Raw genomic sequence first — 15,418 nt, 5'->3', positions numbered from 1 at the left:
ACACTCTATCATGCATTCAAACCAACCAGCACGCCAACGTGTTTTAACTTAATTATACAGCACGGTGTCACGCGCGCACAGGTAAACATGAACACATCTAGCTCGAAAAGCGCGGATACTCGCTGTCAAAATTCTGGAGTGAGGAATCGCGTCAGCAGCAAGTGAATTGACCTTCATGCATCTCTCGCTACAACGCGAAAGACACGTAAAAAGCACAGCGCATACGAGGCTACCGGCACTACGCGCACTCCCAGCCCCACTCGCAGTGTAGGGTAGCAAACCGGATGCTGTTCTGGTTGACCTCCCTGCCTTTCCTACCCTAGTTTTCTCTCTCTCTCTGAAACATTGCAGATCGCTTTGAAGATGAGGCACGCGTGGGCGCGCACTTTGGCCATGTCGTAGATCTCTTTCAAGGCACACGAGTGCCGGCAACGCGTCCCTACGGCTTCCTCCAAAGGCGTCTGCTATGACGCCCGCGATTTGCGTGGCCGATGCCGTAGTAGACGCCGCGGTTGCCTCCATTCTGTGCGGAGCTGCTGGCAAGGAGGACATCGAGACTCCCTGGCCCCTGGCAGTCACCGGAGAAGAACGCCCCTCCTCCCTCACCTGACGCCCCTGCCTCGCGCACGACAGGAGAGGGCATGCTATCCTGGCCGCGTGCCCCGCTCGCACACGCGAGATTGCACCGCGTTCGCCGGCTCACCCTCACAGGCTTTCACTCATACGGAACCTCAAGGTTGACGACGACGACCACAGCGACGCAACGGCGACGCCAGAAATGGCAGAAATGTGCCTGGACTGGACTAATTGCTATCGCAATACAAAAAAATTGGTTCATTTGTCTCAGTCGAGTGGTCAGTGTGCCTCGTTTCTAACAATTACGTTCCGTATAGTGGATTCGAATTCAGTGGATGTCTTTAGAAACTCGTTGCTCTCTAATGCTTTCCTCCCTATCTAATTTTGTGTTTCTAAATTAAAATGAAATCAGAATTTTTGGTCTAGAAAAACTATATTTTATCAACAAATATTTTTTTGCATCTGCTGCAATATTCTACGGCACGAGAGGGTAGGGAAGAACAAGAAGGGGCACGGCGTTAAGGCACGCAGCGCCGCAGTTCACGAGCAGTTGTTGAGTGCATATTGCTTTCAAATCACACAGGAAGCTCGCACCTGCTTTCGTATATCAATGCCCTTTATTAAATTTCTTTATTCAGGGATCTAATTACCTTAGGAGAGGAAGTGCAGGCGGAGTGAGGTTAATCATAAGGACTAACCCTTTCCCACATATCACACGTAGAATAGAGCAAATTCTTTCCGGGAAAATTTCCTTGCTTTTGGATGTTCATGTATCGTTGCTGCTGATCAAATTTCGGCCACGAAGTTCTGTCCTGGACCCGTGGAACTCTGCAACACACAGAACAACAGACATTTACATCGGCAAAGTCATTATTTATAGTAATGAGTGCATTAATGCGTGTTGTGTAGTGGCGCAAGGGCCAGGTATGGCTAAAGAGCGCCATGCCAGTCATTATTTATAGTATGTGATACAGGTGGTCTGCTGTGGTGTAGTTAACATTTCATCTATATTCTGCTATACAAAGGCAGACAGGAATACAGTATTACATATTAAAAATAGGAGGAAAGATAGCGGTTACATTGCACAAAAAGAGGATATCAGCCTGACATGAGAAGTTACGGGTAGCGATTCGGCATCGAATAGAGACGAACGCAAGAAGAAGGTCGGTCAAGACAGATTTGTTGGCAATGCACAAAATTATATTTTCCATTTAAGAAAGCCCGCGCTGTGTGAGCATATGTAACGGCTCTGCGAAAGCTTATATTGACCCGTCAGTGGGCTCACGGCCATCGGCAGCACCAACACATGCATGGAGGCGTGAGCGCGCCAGGCTGAGTGCACGATGCCACCTGTATACAATCGCATAAAGGACGCCAGAAGTGCCTCACCTCGACAGTGTTCTCTCACAGGCTGTTATCCTTGCGCAGTGCGTACACAACCTTCATATAGCAACCTACAGTGTCTCGTAAGCGTAGGAATATTAATGCAGAAAATGTGCGACTCACCCTGTGCGGCTAAAGGTAGAAATGATATGCATGAAGTTTTCGGCGGCTCTGACATCGTCCAGTGAGATCTCTGGATCCAGCTTGAATATTGACCCTAACGCGAACGCGATTTCGTCCGTGTGAGTGGGGCGAACCCACTTCGGCCAGTTCACCCTGGATGGTTGTTGTGAAAACTTGTACATAAACACTCTCGTGTCGGGGTTCACGAATCTTTTGGCAAAGCCCACCGTCGGGCACCCGAGCTGGCTGTCGCCGATGAGGTCTGCCGCTGCGTGAAGTGCATCGGTTCCGCCTTGTACGCGCGAGCCGTTAAAGTAGCGGTCTATTGCTCGCTTGGAATCGAACCCCAAGAGCGTTATCATTGTCCCTCTCGCAACGAAAATCATGGAATCTTTCCTGACTTCTTGGGCGTCGTTGGTATTGTAGAATTTTTTTGCCATAAAGTGAATGAGTCCATCTCCTTCGGCTTCTGATATGCCGGCCAGTAGCTCGCGAGCGTTCAGCTTCCCGCTTCTCAAAGCATCTCCGGGCTTCCCGGGTATAAGGTCGTCGCCTATTACCGGGAAGAAGCCGTCTAGGCCTTCGATGGTGAAGCTTGCCGTCGCGTTCAGTATGGAAGCAACGTCCTTGGAGCGCAGACACTTGAGCATTGCATCCGCACCACCACCTTGCATCATCATCATTGCCGAAGGGCAGTCCAGAGCTCTCGCCAGCTCGCCCGCTCCGAAGGCTGCGTCCTTCTTTCGGTTCACGAGCGTGCTCGTGAAGGGGCTTCCACTTTGCATAATTGCTCGCCGGAAGAGGCCTTTGCTTTTGGGAGATATCAAGTGAATGCCAACGGAGAAAGCTCCTGCACTCTGACCAATGAGAGTAATGCGGTCAGCATCTCCACCAAAAGCATTGGCGTTGCTTTTTATCCAGCGCAGCGCGAGAATCTGGTCATGAAGGCCCATGTTACCAGGTGCGTCTTCGGTGCCAACGCTCAGAAATCCAAGCGCGCCAAGTCTGTACGCAATGGTAACGACAACAAGGTCTTCTCTGGCCGATAGTTCTGAGGCGTCATGAAGCTTCATCGAGATTCCACCGTATGAAAAGAAGCCTCCGTGAATATAAACGACAACGGGCTTCAGTGATCCTTTGTGGTTGATAGGAGCAAACACGTTAATGAAAAGACAGTCTTCCGAAATGCGATCGCTATTCTTGACTAAGTAGTAGTTATTGAACTGTATAGGTAGCTGAGGGCACATTGGCGGAAACGTAGTGGCATCGAATACTCCATTCCAGGGTTTTTTCTGTTGTGGTTTCTTGAAACGGGCAGAGCCTACTGGTGGCTCAGCGAAAGGAACTCCCAGGAAGGCACGTACAGGCCCGGCTGTTGTAGGGACAAGTATACCTCTCAGGCGTCCTGCGGTTGTTGAGACAGTCAAGTCCGAGTCTCGCTGGCAGCTTACGCCCGACAAAACCAGGAAAACGAGCGGCCACGCAGTCGACCACATTTTCTGTAATGGAAATATTAGAAATGTGTCAGAAGCTGAGATCTGGCATTGCTGAACGTATCAGCAGCGCTCACTTTTCTGCATATAATGCCCGCATTCCTTATGGTGCGAAAACTGGCAAGCTTCAGGCAAAACCATGTTTTCAATAGTTTGACCATGCCATGAAGCTGCCCCATATCTTCGATGGAGAGCTACGCTGCCTAAAAGCAGAGTCAGTAGCCCAGGAAAATTAAGTCTGCTCTACTGCGGCAGACACTGCTCACCTGGTCTTCAGAATGCTTATACAACAGAACCTTATTTTGTTTAGACAACCTTACATATCCCAAATTCACTGTATTTCCTGGGCAAGCGAAAATGCCCTGTTAAATTTGTTTACAATCTCAATAAGCTCAAAATATACGTGTTTGTCACCAGAAAAAAGCAAAAGATACACACCGTTGCGAATATATGCTGGTGGCGAGCGCAAAACTGCACAAGCGACAACGAAAGGAAGTAATGCTGTATCCATAACTTGCTGCGCGGTGTTGTTGGAACCATAATGTAATGGCTAGCATTGTAGGTTCCTCACCGCCTTTCTCGTTTTTTTACGCCATCATTTTGCCTTATTTTGCCGTTAAACCTTGTAGTCATTTTGCCAAAATAAAGAAACAAAGAGAAATAAACAAATAAATAATGAAGGACCGGCGCATCTTCTAAGATTTAGTTGGCTATTTAGGTATTTACAATATACCGGAGGGTCTACTATTATGGAAAACGATTTTCTTAAAATAGGATTTCACTGATGCTTTGAAGCTTTTTTAATATCACACTTTCAGCGCAGCGGGCACTGTATAGTCCAGTACCCGTCGTAGTCCATTCACTAAATAACAAATAATAATTATTTACCTTTATAATTACTGGTTTTCGCGCCAACGTTGCTATGCAAGCATTGGAGGAGGAAGGCCGTAGAAAGCAAGAATAATTTATGCGGTTTTAAAAGTGCTACACTGTGTTACGATATTCGTCGCATTCTTTTCCTGCTTCGACCCCGAAACTTTGCGCACGAAGAGTGGCAAAACAAATTGCTCACGTGATGCTTTCGCCCTGTCGTCTTTTGCTTATGCCAACGGATTGAACACATGTGCACTCCTACTATATTTATTTGTCAGCCCTCCCGAACTCTACTGAAAGTAGTTGCTGGGTGCTGCTGCTGTCTTACCGGATAGCCCATGCTTAATGTAATGAATTGCATGCCGGATGGTTGGACCAAACCTCGGTCGCCCAGGCCTGATGCTCTATCATGTGATCACCGCGTGTGTCACAGACCGTAGCACGGGTGCGCGAGGGCACAGGCGCGCCCACACGAGCAGGTGCGAAGGGGGATGCGTTTGGACAGCGTGTGACGTGGGCGATCCGGTTTTGGCGAGCGCCTTCGGTATGACTGCACAAATACAGTCACATAATACAGGAACTAACACCACTTTCAGCGTAATTCATGCATTTAAGCAAAGCCTCACCGTACGTAGATTTCAACAGGGTGTGTTGGATATGCCGCAGTTTTTCTTCTGATGATCATGTCTAGGCTACCTAGCGTCTTTTGCGGTACAAACGCGCGAGGACAAATTTGACGCCTCAGCAGGTCATCGCAGCCAACTGCTATACGTCAAGAACAACATCGATGACAAAACAGCTCTTCGAAAGCGCTGTTTGCGCGTCATGTTTCGGTATCGGAGTAACAAAAGGTGAATTTTAGCAAACGAAGTTAGAAGTGAGAAGCGAGCAACATGGTGTGCGTATTTTCCGATAACCTTTGAAAGTAGTGTATGTCTATCACACAAGTGTCCATGGCATGATTATGCTATTGTGGTCAGTCTTGAGCGCTTAAAATTTTCAGCGTGATACCAGCTTATCAACACACTTATGAGCTGTTAGCAAACAGTGCACCTTGAAATAGCGTGTCGCAACCATAGCACAATAGGACGACCTAGTCCTGTCGTTGAAGTGTATAGGCAAGCTCACCTGAAAAATGCGTGTCGATGAGGTCATGGTTAAATTGACGCTGACGAGACGTAGTTCATCTAGTCGCACTTAAACAAGTTAACACGTGAGAAAACCAATGGCTTCTCCACATCAGACGGCTTTGTGCTGCGGTCACACCTCTCGAAGCGTAGGGGACGACTGGTGCGGCTCAGCGTACCACGCCGTTCAAACGTTCCTAGAGTTGCGTGAGGCGGCTTATTAAAGGCGAGTTTTCCTGTAACGACTTCCTTCAACACAACGATATCCCAACCAAAATATTTTTAAAAGAACAAAGAGCCATCGACTTTTCGGCTTGACTCCAACCCCAGACGACGCGTTGAAGACTAAATAGCTATGCCTCGCGGTAATGTTGCATACAAAGCCGGACGTGAAGCGGCGTCTGTTTGGCGGTCGAACAAGTCATTCTATTCTTAGAGCCGGAGAAGCAACGGTGCCTCCTCTCACGTAGGCTAACTTGCACCTTGAAGAGCGATGAGGCAAGGCCACGTGAGGCTGCCAGACGGCGCATTTCGGAAATTGATCGGAAGCCATCATCGTTATATTGGTCTACGACTATCTCCGTAGACCACAAACAACGAAAGACTCAGAGCCACTCTGTGTCTCTGTACACTCATATGGTAAACGCGAAAGCTAGAGATATAAGCCCAAATTTCTGTTTCTTAAATTAAAGAAAAAAACCTCTATTAGCGGCCGGGACGTTTGCATAATTCATTGCTTGCGAAAAGGCGGCAAACGTTCCATTCCCCACGACAACCCTGGCTTTCCAGCTGCGTCTGATTTCATGCCATCGAAATGTGAGTGCCATTTTTACTTAAAGTCGAGCGAGATGCATTTAGTTTTCGGCTGCCCGGGGGAGACAGCGAGAAGTGGTAATGCGCAACAAGATACGCCAAAAAGATGCACCCGGCGGCCGAGCTCCACTCCAAGTCAGGCATATGCGCTGAAGGCGGCGATATTAAAAAGCAGGTGTCTGCATGTTCCACCTCGGCACGCAATGGAGATGCGTCAAAGTCCGCGAGGACGGTGGTTGGAGCCTTTGTCACCCCGCCACTGATAAAGTGCGATTGCATGGCGCAAGCACCGGGATTCAAACCACGTTTAGCATGCTGCTTCGGAGGAATGTGTGTTCATTTTCACGTCGAGCTGGGGCCCAACTAGCTTTCCAACGTCTCTCTCTCTCTCTCTCTCTCTCTCTCTCTCTCTCTCTCTCTCTCTCTCTCTCTCTATATATATATATATATATATATATATATATATATATATATATATATATATATATATATATATATAGTCATATAATGAGAAGCCAACAAACACTGACACCAAGTACAACATAGGGGAAATTGCATGTGCTTAATAGTTGAAATAAAGTAATGATAAATTAATGGGAATTAAAGTGGATGAAAAAACAACTTGCCGCAGATGGGAACCGAACCCACAACCTTCGCATGTCGCGTGCGATGCTCCACAAATTGAGCTACCGCGGCGGCGTTTCCCCATCCACTTTCTTAGGTATTTATGTGTACTAGTAGTACTAGTACACATAAATACTGTACTAGTACTAGTACTAGTACTAGTACCTTTGCGTCACTGCAGAACAAAGGCGGCCTCTCCCTGCGATCTCCAATTCACCAAAAACCCCTGTCTTACGCTAGGTGAACCCAATATGCACGTGCGAATTTACTAATTTCATCAGCCCAACGTTTTTCTGCCATCCTCGACTGCGCTTCCTTTCCCTCGGCACCCATTCTGTAATCGTAATGGTCCACCAATTATCTACCCTGCGCATTACATGGCCTGTCCAGCTCCATTCTTTTCTCTTAATGCCAACTAAAATATCGGCTATCTCCGTTTTCTCTCTGATCCACCACCGCTCTCTTTCTGTCTCTGAACGATACGCCCAATTGTTTTCGTTCAGTCGCTCTTTGCGCGGCTCTTAACTTGTTCTAGAGCTTATTTTCTAACTTCCAAGTTTCTGCCCCATATGTTAGCATCATTCTAATGTAATGATTGCACGCTTTTGTTTTTAACGACAGTGGCAAGCTCCTTGTCAGGATTGGTGATGCCTGCTGTATGCACTCCAGTTCATTTTTATTATTCTGTACATTTGCTTCTCATGATCAGGGTCCCCTGTGAGTAATTAATTGACTAGATAAACATGCTCCTGCACAGACTCTAGAGTTTGACTGGTGGTCCTGCATCCTTTCCCTCTTGTTAGGCTATTGTACGTTATCTTTGTCTTACGCATATTAATCTTCAACCCCTCTCTTGGACTTTCTCGCTTAAGGTCATGAATCATTTGTCGTTATTCATCCCTTGTGTTGCTGAACGGGACCATGTCATCTGTAAACCGAAGGTTGGTGAGATATTCGCCATTGATCCTCACTCCTAAGCCTTACCAAGCTAATAGCTTGAATACTTCTAAGCACGCAGTGAATGTTATTGGAGAGATTGTGTCTCATTGCGTGACCCCTTTTTTGACAGACAACTTTCTACTCTCCTTGTGGAGAAGCAAGGTAGCTGGGAAATATTTGCAGATATTTCCCAGCGCTCTTGTGCGCAAAACAAACAGGGACAAAGAAATGAAGCAACACAAGGACGAGCGCTTTCTAACAAGTGGTTTTATTTTCGAAGAACCACCTGCTTAAATACCCACAGATTTGCGTGATCCATTCAGCAGAACACGCAAATAGCCCATATTAGCGCAGCTGTTAGAAAGCGCTCGTCCTTTTGTTGCTCCTTTTCTTTGTCCCGGTTTGTTTTGCGCACAAAAAGTTTGTTAAAAAATGAACCGGTTCCAACTAGGCCGATTCGCAGTTATGCTTATTTCCCAAGGTATGCACGTATGCCTCCTGTACTCCTTGATTACGTAATGTCTCTATGACTGCTGGTATCTCCACCGTATCAAATGTCTTTTCATTATCTATGAAAGGCATATATCGGCGTTGATTGTATGATATATATATATATATATATATATATATATATATATATATATATATATATATATATATATATATATATATATATATATATATAGCGTGGAGACGCTCGACTCTCACGCGTCCCCTGAAGATGTTTTCCCTGCATAGCGTTCGTGTCTCCTGTAATCCGGCTTCTCCGCGTAGCTACGCGCCGGTAGCGTCGGTGCATAGTTATAGCATATTACGAGCGATGGCGTGAGTGTTGCGCTACTAACGCCACCTAAGGGTGGGGTTAGTCGGGCGCAAAAGAGAGTAGGCTGGTGCTTTTTGGCTTGGGATCGGCAAGCTTCGTGGAGGTTTCGCTCACTCGCCCACGGTTTGCGAGAGCGTCCTGCGTAAGCCTTGCATAGAAATGGACGAACACAATCGTTCGAACGCGCCACCGTTCGCGTGACCGTATGCACGAATGATTAGGCGTTGGTTTCCAGCATGGGGGCGAACATATTTGCTCGGTATCCGGCCGCGGTTATTCTGACGTCCCCACTTTGTCGCGCGTACATCCGCATGTTCTATGGGTAGTAATTTGGCTAGGGGGCATTAGCGTATGAAAGGTGCAAAAAATGCCCTGTTGATTGCGTACACTACTCTGCGGTCCTTCCTTTGTCCCAAGAGCCCGTTTGAGACCCCACAATTATATATGTATGATGAATCAACTTCTGAAATGTTATAATTAGATGAAAAGCGTGAATGAGAAAATTATAGAGAGACATGAAAAGCTCGCGATTAGAGCTTCGTGTTGCTTCCTGCATAAAATTGTTGGTCCGAGCATGACAGAAGCTCGCGAATACATGCAAAGTGCCTCGAACGGCCGTGCGACTGGCCGTTCGAGATATTTTGCATGTAGTCGCGGCTTCTGTCATGCTCGGACCAACACTTTTATGCGGCGTTGACAGAACTAGCCTTTCTGCTTGTCACCATTAGAACTCGAGATTTGTCGTAGCTGCATTAGTAGTTAACGCTTATCGGGACTACCGAAAAAAGAGTACTGAAAGCAACTTTACCCGACAGTTCAATGACGACCACCAGCGTGAAGCTGCGACACTGCAGGAGTTTAAAAGTCGAGAATCGCGTGCTGAAGAGGTCACCGCAAGTCTGCCACCCAAGCAAAATTAACGGCGGGGAGAGGGACCCTGCGGCTACTATGATGCATGAACAGGGCAAGATTGTTGATGGTGACGCTGGGTTTTATATATCTGTTGATTTTTTTTATTTCTTGCTTTTCTCTGCCACAGCGTGATGTTAAGAATAAGGTCTGATTATATTTGTGTTAGAATATCAAATGCACTCACTCGTAATTCCTGCGCAGGAAGATCACCAAGTGAGCACTGTCTTCTTGCTAGATTTATTTTCCAAAACCTTCCTATTCGGTATATTCGACAGAACTGCAGGGTCGCAAAGCAAAAAATGCAGTTATACGTCACGTTGTGACGTAAAAGAAATATCTGAACTAAATATCCAGCTATAGCAAAGAAAGAAAGGGCAGGTTTATCTGCAAGATTATGTTCGCTGAGCAATAAAACAAATTTTCCCGTACAAATGAAAGCCTAAGGAAGTACACCAAATTTCCGGAAGGTAAAGGCACGACGCTGATGTCTGTCATGGCGCAGCACTAGAGCATAGAAACTGCCCACAATTAAAAAAAGAGGCATTTGCATTTCTTTTCGTAGCAGGACGATGGCTTCGTACCGTGGCCCACACTCACACGATACATTCCGAGAACACAGCGGTACCCGAGTTCTCTCGCTTCCCCTCACAATCGGCGTCACCTATTGAGTTGCGTGCCATGCTCAACATGAATGAATGCACCAGCACTTAATTTTCCCTGCTTTCTTAAGCACAATGACATAGCAACAAAACGGACTTCATTTCCTTTTCATTTTCCTTTTTATTTTTCTTTAGTTTATTTTTTTAGATGACGTCCTAGGTTAAGTGTACATAAAAAGGACAGAGCGTGCCGCCCATCAAACCCTAACGACACTAAGCAGGGCATGTTCAAACAGGATCGTTGTGGCTCAGAAAATTTGTTACCTCGGCGTGATGAATATTTCTGTTCCTTATTGTACCTTTCACAACCTTAATTTTTATTGCAGGGACTTATATTGCAAACACATAGGTGTCGATGCACTTTCCGGTGCATGCCGTGGGAAGATGCCAAGCAGGTCCACAGCAGTTCTGGTTCTGCTTTTCAGTTTTCAAGCAGTTCTGGTTCTGGGGTACTGGTTCTGCTTGACGCACGCTGCATGCAACAGCGAATGAAACAACTTAGGAGCAAGCTCCCTGTTTATACCAACGCGCTTGTTGATTTTTTTTTAGATTAAGGTACAGCTCCTGGGCACATAGCAGATCTAAAATTTGCGTTTTGTACAAAATATTTCTCGAAAAGAAAATGAAGACGAACAAACAAATGCGTATTACTTTCCCCATTTTCAACGGATTATAAAACTTGAGAAGTAGCTAACAATCGCTGAATTGAATTTTAGGCGTAAGACCTCTTTTCAACAATACTTCGATTTGGGCGAGTTCGTTCTTCTTGGTAGTGTTTCAGTCTCATGTTGATTTGTTACATGGTGCATACTTTTGTGCCTTACAAGAAAGTTCCGGTGCCGCTTTAGTTGGCGAAAAATTTCTTTCCGGAAAAAGTGCAATGACTTTCAGTGTTATAGGGAAGCGCCTGAATTTCTTAGAAAGAAATCGCAAATGGTCGAGCTCCACGGCTGGTATAACTGGCCCGAAATGACCAATAAATAAGGCCTGCTAACGAGTATTTGCGTAACTGAGTTCATCTCATGGCTTTCGAATAGCTCTCTTTTCCATTACATGGGCCCATTAGGAATTTCGCATCTTTAAATACGTTCGGGATCAAGAAACAGTCATTGCATGTGTCGATCTTTGGTGAAAGTCACCAGACAAAACCTGTAGTTTGGGCTGGCAGACAGAGAAATCTCCGAATTAGGAAAAAAATATATAAAATAAGGAAACGAATGATTCTGTACCTATAGATGCGTTCGAATATTTACTTTAAAATATTGAAAGGAAACCTTAACTTCTCAGCCCGCATTCAAACCCACAAAGGCGTTTCGCTATAATGTTCCCTCCCTTTTAAACGTATTTCGTCTCGGTGGCTATTATACACCCACTATGATGGCGATATAAATTTTGCACTATATGTAAGACATAGTGCTCCGGAGTGCCTGCATACTTAATTTACTGGAAATGCGGCAATTAGCATTCACACACATTCACGCTCTCAAGATTGCCTAAACATTTTGCCGCCTTACTTCTTCCAATTTCAAAAAAGAAGTTGTTCGTTCAGTGCGACGAGATCATTGGGGAAACCTATCTTGCCTCCTGAAACGGTTGAAAATCAGCAGAAAATAAGTATTCCATACTTACTGCCAGTGACTGCAATTAGGCCAGGAACGTAAAAGTTTTTTCACTCGTCAACTTAATACGTCCCCCCCCCCCCCTCCCCACCCCTTTATACTGGAAGTGAATTTGGTGTCATGCACATCGATCCTAGGGCACTTGGAAGCAACGAATAACGGCCGACTCACGCTCTCCAGCACTTTCTGAAGCAATTTTATGATTTAACAACCCACATTCAACTTGGCATGCTCATTGGCCATATTGCCCTGCCCCTTCCCTCCCCAATTTTTAACAATTTTGGTCTGCGAAAACAATTACTGTTCTCTCGGGACAGTAGGATAACTTATGTGCCGTTGGTGAACACCAACGCGTGTATTCTCCGAACGCGTGTATTTCTTTTGTCTGTCTGTGTTTCAGTGGGAAGATCACTGCACACTTTATAAACAAGTACTGACGAAATTGCCTAACTGCGCACGCCGGATAACTATAGGACGTGAAAACCAGAACTTAAAGGAGTAGGCAGTGGGCACTCTGCCAACCAGTGTGAAGTTACAGGTGCTTTTCAGCTAGCAGTTCATGCAACTGAACCAGGATGTCGCCTTCAGTGTGGTGTGTTGGAACTGGAGATTAATCAAAGGGCTGTTGGAAGTACTACTGGGAGGGTGCACAAGGAACAACCTCAAATGAACCAGTAGAAAGAGACGCAGGCTGGGCGTTTTTCGAAGTGGAAGAAGGTCAGAGCAAAATTTGCTTAGAAAAACGACTGAGGAGTATGAACGAAAGCAGATGGGCGACCAAGTTATTTATTCGCGTCCAATAAGAAAACGCTGATTCAAAGGGGAGGAAGACAGGCCGGTACTGAACAGAAAGTACTACGCTAACGGGACAAATAGTAGCAGAGGTTGAAGGTTGAGCTTGAGATACAGGGGCAGTATACGGGGCAGGCGCAATGAAGAATTGTGCGGAAACCATCGATAATAATTGTGGATGTAAACGGATAAAACGAACGAAAGAACTAACGAATGAACGAATGAACGAAAGAGATAAAGAAAGAAAGGTTAGAAAGAGCGAGCAAGCTAACGAGTGAACCAATGTTTTCATTATCGAGTCCGACCATCGACCAACCACGAGAACGCCGAAAGCACCAAAGAAAGCTATTCGCTTTAAAAGCCAGCTGTGCAACTACATTCAATAGTAAAGAATGAATTTGGACGGGGGAAGCTCTATGGTAGTTCAAAGAGCCGTACCGTACCCTTCAACTCTAGAACAGTGCGTCTGATCACACGGAGTTCTAGAGAAAATTTTGAGGTGAAGGCATTGGTAAAATGCGGAGCCGGCTTCTGTCGGAAAAATGCCTGTAAAAATATAATTCGGCAGTACGGGTTGGCAAACAACAGCAAAAACAACAACAAAAAGAGAACTGATTGCGTCAAATTGACCATGGAACATCGCGATATACGTTATGTTGAGGCTACGGCAGAAATGGGAAGGTGGCCGGAGGACTACTCTGGGCGTCGCTTTTCTTCCAACACTTTAAGTGCGATTCTGCATATAACATCTACGTAACATAATCATGTCGAGTAAGGAGAGCACAAATATACTGTCCATATTTCCCAAAATTAGGCCTACAAGATTTAATTTGTATCCTGGAGCCTTCTATTCCTGAAATTTGGTTTATTGGACTTCAGCGTATAGTCGCGTGTGCTTGCTCGCGCTTACCGGTTTCAGTGGACGCCGCTTGTGAATAAACAGTCAAATTCACTCGAGATTATATAGAGTCATCCTAGAATAAAATTTTGTGGACTGAAAAAAAGAAACACACGGAATCATACGGGATTTTAACATACTTGAACTCATCCAGTCTGACACAAACTGATATTCATTGTGACTAACTGCGATGTTGACTTAGTTCTACATGAACTCACTTTATGGACTCAAAATCAGACTTGCACCGACTCGCTGAGTTTATAACGTGCAGTCCTTGTTTACTTTTACAAGCTTCAACGCTCTTTTTCCTATGTGGGTGTCTGTGAATCACTGGGTTTTACCGAGCCTATCGACTTATCGAAGAGTTCACCGATATACGCAATCTTAGGGAGTAGTATGCAGTATAAGAGAGAGAGATAAAGAGAGGAGAATTTATTGTGGAAACGCAGAGTCTGTGCATATGCGATACAATCTAATGCCTTGAACTCGCATGCGGTCCCCTCTGTAATTTTCAGACTGGCTGGTCCTCTGTTTACTGATTGTTCCTCATCTGAACGGGTGAAGGTGGGAGCGTTGGCGATGCGGGTACCATCGTTGAAATGCCCAGTAATACAGATGTACTCTCTGGCGCCTCAATATAGCAGCCATGTATCTCGCTCAGAGCGCTGAGATCCGATGACAGCATACAAATGATTCATCCATGTGGCGTCTTAAGGCGCGCATGCAGATGAAAGGTCACCGTCTCACGACAGCAGTGCTAGCAGCACACTACATTCATTGCAATTAAATGTGTGAGTGTCCAATGGACCTTACATGCGGTTCACACAAACAGATGACCAAGAACGGGTTTACTTACCGTTTCTTCTGGGCTAAGAGCGCCGTGGAGTCACCGGTGTATTGAACAGTAACCTGTCTTGGAGCTGTGCCGGAAGATGGCTGGGAACATCGACTTTAACGACACCTGATGCGACGAAGCTGATCACAGAAGTTCTCAGGAGGTGCCATTCTAGGACTCGTTAGTGTTGCCAGGCAACAGTTCAGCTTATTTGAAGAGAGCCCATTCGCCACGCGTGCGATGCTGCAGCACGTAGATCTGGTTAGTGATTCTCGTTACTGCTACGGGCGCCCCGCTTCAGGGCTATCGCGTCTCAATGACGCACCGGTGTCCTTCGAGCAATTTTCTCGCTATACGGGGCGTTAAGAACTTCGGCGAGGAGACAAAGAAAGGAGAACTGCCCTTCGCCGTCTTTTGCAAACTCTGGGGTTTTTCCTCAAATGAGCATTCGGGTGTAAGCCCATAAGGGCTGGCAAGGTTACGAAGGGTCCGGCACTGAAATGCGCGAACATTGTTCGCACATACATTGCTCTTCTTCACTCATTCATCGATTTCCAGCCAAGTTCGTTATCACGTTATCAGAAAAATGCACGCTCAGATAGTCCTTCAGGGAGCCGCTCAGATTTCGTTAGTGATACGTCGCTTATGTTTTTGAATACTTGCACGTTGTGCCAGTAAAGAAACGTCAGAGCATTTGCGCTCATGGAGGACCAGCCTCCGGAGTTTATTATGACACTTGATGTAAAAAGAGATCATATAAATGTTGGTCAGCGCTGCAGTCAGCAGTACGTCATTGTATCCAGGCCCGCAGCTAGTCGTTTCTTGCACGACCGTCTGCTTTGCTGTAAGTAAACGAGAGTTGTAAGAAAATGGACTTACCGACTTAACAATTAAAAAAAAAGATGAAGTCACTGCAGAGAGGCCTTCGT

General features: G+C 45.8%; 2 protein-coding genes across 11 annotated transcripts in view; both read right to left on the bottom strand.

Moving 5' to 3' along the window:
* Positions 1-1,174: 1,174 nt before the first annotated feature.
* Positions 1,175-14,788, bottom strand: LOC135899953 (acetylcholinesterase-like). 2 transcript variants are annotated; one of them, XM_065429343.2, is made up of 3 exons: positions 14,511-14,788; positions 2,083-3,581; positions 1,175-1,404 (listed from the first exon to the last, which is right to left on the bottom strand). In XM_065429343.2, the coding sequence occupies exons 2-3, from the start codon at positions 3,576-3,578 to the stop codon at positions 1,257-1,259; spliced, it is 1,644 nt and encodes a 547-aa protein (XP_065285415.1). In that variant the 5' UTR covers positions 3,579-3,581; positions 14,511-14,788; the 3' UTR covers positions 1,175-1,256. The 2 variants fall into 2 exon arrangements, with proteins under 2 accessions (XP_065285415.1, XP_065285414.1); XM_065429342.1 differs by lacking the exon at positions 14,511-14,788 and adding an exon at positions 5,577-5,916.
* Positions 14,789-15,189: 401 nt separating this feature from the next.
* LOC135899961 (acetylcholinesterase-like) overlaps positions 15,190-15,418 on the bottom strand; it is a 478,426-nt gene continuing 478,197 nt past the window's right edge. For all 9 annotated transcript variants that reach the window (XM_065429357.2, XM_065429350.1, XM_065429356.1 and 6 more), the window contains one exon: positions 15,190-15,331. In XM_065429357.2, coding sequence (XP_065285429.1) covers positions 15,269-15,331 — 63 coding nt within the window. In that variant the 3' untranslated portion in view covers positions 15,190-15,268. The remainder of the gene's footprint in view (positions 15,332-15,418) is intronic.

The sequence above is a fragment of the Dermacentor albipictus genome, chromosome 4 (assembly GCF_038994185.2).
Source record: "Dermacentor albipictus isolate Rhodes 1998 colony chromosome 4, USDA_Dalb.pri_finalv2, whole genome shotgun sequence".
Classification (NCBI taxonomy): domain Eukaryota; kingdom Metazoa; phylum Arthropoda; class Arachnida; order Ixodida; family Ixodidae; genus Dermacentor; species Dermacentor albipictus.
Note: the sequence above shows the minus strand (reverse complement) of the source record. Positions and strands in the feature narration are given on the sequence as shown.

Excerpts from the sequence above, each read along its gene's own strand:
- LOC135899953 (XM_065429342.1), bottom strand. The coding sequence starts at position 5,603 with ATGACCTCATCGACACGCATTTTTCAG. Across the intron at positions 3,582-5,576 it reads CATCGACACGCATTTTTCAG|AAAATGTGGTCGACTGCGTG; the intron begins GTGAGCTTGCCT and ends TTTCCATTACAG. Across the intron at positions 1,405-2,082 it reads TCTACCTTTAGCCGCACAGG|AGTTCCACGGGTCCAGGACA; the intron begins GTGAGTCGCACA and ends TGTGTGTTGCAG.